The sequence below is a fragment of the Piliocolobus tephrosceles genome, unplaced genomic scaffold, assembly GCF_002776525.5.
Source record: "Piliocolobus tephrosceles isolate RC106 unplaced genomic scaffold, ASM277652v3 unscaffolded_3684, whole genome shotgun sequence".
Classification (NCBI taxonomy): domain Eukaryota; kingdom Metazoa; phylum Chordata; class Mammalia; order Primates; family Cercopithecidae; genus Piliocolobus; species Piliocolobus tephrosceles.
This window is the reverse complement of record NW_022320798.1, coordinates 1,853-6,068: the sequence shown is the minus strand read 5'-3', so window position 1 is coordinate 6,068 and position 4,216 is coordinate 1,853. Positions and strand designations below refer to the sequence as shown.

General features: G+C 59.8%; 1 protein-coding gene across 1 annotated transcript; it reads right to left on the bottom strand.

Moving 5' to 3' along the window:
- Nucleotides 1-489: 489 nt before the first annotated feature.
- On the bottom strand, nt 490-3,945 carry LOC113220560 (uncharacterized protein C1orf127-like; the record flags this gene model as incomplete). The annotated part of the gene is made up of 3 exons (XM_026449891.2): nt 490-761; nt 1,728-2,928; nt 3,695-3,945. Coding segments are annotated over 2 exons (1,445 nt in total), but the record flags the coding sequence as incomplete, so codon positions are not given.
- Between the last annotated feature and the right edge of the window lie 271 nt (nt 3,946-4,216).

Genomic DNA, 4,216 nt, shown 5'->3' with positions numbered 1-4,216 from the left:
CACTGACCCCACCGGCCTTTGGAGATCATTGGTCTCCAGCCATGGGCTCCTGTGGGCCTCCTCCGGCTCAGGCCACCCAGCCCAGTGTCCAGGGTGGTGGCCAGAGACTCAGGCCTCCTCCCACTGGCTTTCCCTCTAGGTGTCAGGCTTCCCCAGGCGTGGGGGCCGCCGTCCCAGGGCAGCGGCTGCCCGCAGGGGAACCGCCTGGTAGGGCTGGTGGGGGCTGGCCTTGAAGTCATGGCTCCGATTCGAGAAGGGAAATCATCTGAGCTTTTAAAAAATTAAATGGAGTCAGTAATTTGATTTCAGAGAGAAGCTGAAAACCTCGTAATGGCAGGAGCAGCTCAATCTCGTGGTGAAAAGGAAAAGCCTTAAATGGGGCTATTAAGCTTTTGCCTGGGACGGATCTGCCCGGAGAGGGAGGAGGAGGGTGCGCAGAGGGGGGAGAAGTCTTCTTCGAGGTGGGGACCGTTTATCAGCCAAGACAACCCTGATTACTTATTTATTTATTTCTTGTTCCGGGCGGGCGTTGCCGACGGTCTCCTCTTCTTGGCTGCATTTCAAATCCCACTTCCAGTGATGGGTCGGCCTGGAGGTGGGCGTCTGGGGGCCACCCTCCCAGGGAAGCACCGAGTGAGTGCTCTTCCGGCCAGAACACTGTCCCCAGCCACAGATGGGCATCGAAGCCAGGGAGCCTGGGGGCAACTGGGTCACTGAGGGCCACCGGGGCCGTCCTAGCCAGCAGGGTACCAGCTGCTGCCCTGGAATCCAGAGGAAAGGAGTGATGAGTAATGAAAACAAAGCAGTGACATCCCATTATCCTCCCCTGGAGTCCTTTAGAGACCTGGGGTCATGGCACCCCAAGGCCTGGGGAGGGGGTAAACACCAAGGGTTCGTATCACCATTACCAGCAACCCCCAGAGATGTCTGAACCATGGCTCAGGCCCGCCATGCTTTCCTGGGCCTGCAAGCATCCCCTCTGCCTGGGCTGGGAGGTAGATGGTGAAATGATCACCATAAGAACGGCTCTCGCGTTCCGGGCGTGCTGGGTGTCATGCTCCGTGAGGTGGATGGTGATGGTGTAAGATTGCCGCAAGAACGGCTCTTGAGTTCTGAGCGCACTGGGTGTCGTGCGGCTCCACGCCAAATGCTCTGTGTTCCTTTCCCACCCAACCCTCAACGGCCCCATCGGAAGGAACTATTACCATCCCCATTTGACCCATCAGGAAACTGAGGCTCAGAGAGGTGAGTGCTTTGCCAAGGTCACACAGCCAAAGAACAGAGGAGCTGGGACTTGAACCCTAGCTCCTGGCAGGCCTGGCTGCAGAGCCTGCGCCTTACCCTGATGCTTCCCCACCTCTGACAGCAGAGCAAGCCCAGAAATGCAGCTGGCAGGGCCAGGGAGAGATGGGGGGACACTGCCCTGCACTCAGCGCCTCTTCCCTCGGGGAGTTCCACGCAGGCAGATGGCCTGCCACTTCACCACTCCCTATGGGTTCCGTGGCAGCAGCTGGTACCTTGCTGGCTTGGATGGCCCTGGTGACTCTCAGTGACCCGGTGCCCCTGACTCCCTGGCCTAGATGCCCCTGTGGCTGAGCACAGCGACGATCTGGGCCGGAAGAGCACTGGGGCTTCCCTGGGAAGACGGCCCCAGCCCCCACCTCCAGGCTCACCCATCGCTGCCTCACCCTTTCACTCCACCTCCCCAGGGTGCACCCAGGACTCACCCTGGAGTCACCACGGAGACTCGGCGAGGGGCCTCTCAGGAAGCCCCTCCACACTGTCCTGAAGCTCAGGAGGCCTGTGGCTTTCAGCACTGGGGGCCAAGGTGGGCCCTGTCAGCTCCTGCTGGGGTGAGGCCCCCCGGCCAGCCGGGAAGGGGTGTTCGAGCTCCACCAGGCTGGGTAGCGACTGTCCCGTGGGAGCCCACGGGCTCAGGGTTTGCGTGGACAGAGGGTTGGATGCATGTGCAGCCCCCGATTCCTCCTGGCCCACAGAGCCAGGGGTACACTCCAGGTATAGGGCCTGGTCTGACCCTCCTACAGATGAGGTTTTGGGTGTCAGAAGAGCTGCCGGGCGAATGAGTTCTGCTGGCAGAGGTTCCATAGGAAGAACTGCCAAGGGCGCTGCCGGCCTCACCCTGGGCATCCCGGTGAGTTCGGGTCCTGAGGCCCTGGCACAGGCACTGGGGTCTGGCTGCCTCACGCTTGGGGTGGAGAATGTGGCATCCCTCCCCAGCAGGGTGGAGAGTCCCGGCCCCTCCATGTCCTGGCTTGGCTCTGAGGATGAAAGGTCCACGCGTCCCCTGGCCCCCTCCCTGGGGAAACCAGGCCCAGTCTGGCTCGGCCTCTCCACCTCTATTCCAGAGGATGTTTCCTGGGACTCTCGGGGAGAATGGCGAGAAACCAGTGCCTCTGCCACCAGCCTGGCCCGCCAGGGCCTCGTCAGTGGCTGGAGCTCCTCGCTGGCTTGGCCGGGCTCCCCCAAGACGGGCTCAGGTGCAGCCGTATCCCCCCTTGACAGCCCTCTCAGCAGGAGGGGACTTCCTGGAGACTGGGCAGGGTCCTGCTCAGGCCTCACAGTTCCTAGACCTTCAGTCAGGGTGACAGATGGTCCCGAGACCAGGAGCGATTCAGACTGTTCAGGCCTCAGGGCTGGCGGTGGAGGAGAGGAGGCGTCTGAGGACACAGGCAGGGTCAGAGTCGGGTGCACTGGCAAGACTGGACGTGGCCGCCAGGGACTAGCCTGGACACCCTCTACAGGCTCCGAGGGGAGCGTGACAGGAGGCGTGGGGTGTCCAGGGAACCCCACTTCCCCTGGGGGAGCCTGGAGACCTCGCTGAGCTTGCATCACTCTGGGGAAAATGGAGGCAGATGTCTGGCCTCTCCTCGCCGGTTTGGCTGTTTGCAGCAACGGTCCAAGTCCCTTCTTCATCAAGAGAAAAGTGGAGAGAGAAAAAGCATCAGAAACAAGAACACATGGGCTCCGGCTGCCCTGAGAATCTCAGCCCAAAGATGGGTTCGAGGAACCGGGTGCAGTGGCTCACGCCTATAATCCCAACACAATAGGAGGCCAATGCAGGTGGATCACATGAGGCCAGGAGTTCCAGACCAGCCTGGCCAATATGGTAAAACTCCATCTTTACTAAAAATACAAAATTAGCCAGGCGTGGTGGCACGCACCTGTAATCCCAGCTACTCAGGAAGCTGAGGCAGAAGGATCGCCTGAATCTGGGAGGTGAAGGCTGCAGTAAGCCAAGATCGTGCCACTGTACTCCAGCCTGGATGACAGAGTGAGACTCCATCTCAAAAAAAAAGAAGAGCTGGAGGAAGCTGTGACCTCTGGGTCTCCAGTTCTCTGGTGCGCCTCGGTTTCCCTCCCTCCGTTTATGTGCATAGCTGCTGACACCCCCGCTGCCTCCTTTGGCTGTGTCTCAGGGCACTGGGAGGTTGCTGTGATCCAGGCTGACAGACGACGGGGGCTGCCCTTAGGTGGGAGCTCTTGGGGGCCCAGCTTTCTCTGGGAAATATTCTGAATTTGAGGAGGTGACATGGTTGGGGATCACAGTGGGGCTCTCTTTGGAAGAACGGTGGTGAAAGAGAAGGGCCTCAGGCCCAGCTGGGTCTACCGATACCTCATGGGGACCCGACTCTTTGGAGGAAACCGTGGGCAGAGGATGTAGCCATAGACTTGCCTTGGCCAGCGCATCAGAAGGCTGGTGTGGGAGGTCCCAAGAAAGCCATTCCTGGGCAGCTGGTCCTGCAGCCCACACCTGGGAGGAAGCAGCAGATGGCACTCTTGCTGGAGGGGTCTCCGGTCCTGGGGATGGCGGGGAGGGAGTGGCCCTCGGTGTAGCAGTTGACGCAGGCGACTCTGTTCCTGAACCTTCCAGAGGGAAGACAGAGGTCACCCTTCCTTCTAAGGAAGCAAAATCTTCCCAATGCCCTGCTGAAGGGACCGTGAGCGACCCGTTTTCCACAGGTGGGGAATGGAAGCTTGGGGAGGTCAGATGCAAGCCCTGGGCTGGGAAATGTCCATTTGCTGAATTTCACAGTCCTCCCACCTGGAGTCCTTTTTGAGACTATGTGGACATCAAGATACCTTTTTTTTTTTTTTTTTGAGATGGAGTCTCACTCTGTGGCCCAGGCTGGAGTGCAGTGGTGCAGTCCGGCTCACTGCAACCTCCACCTCCTGGGTTCAAGTGATTCTCTTGCCT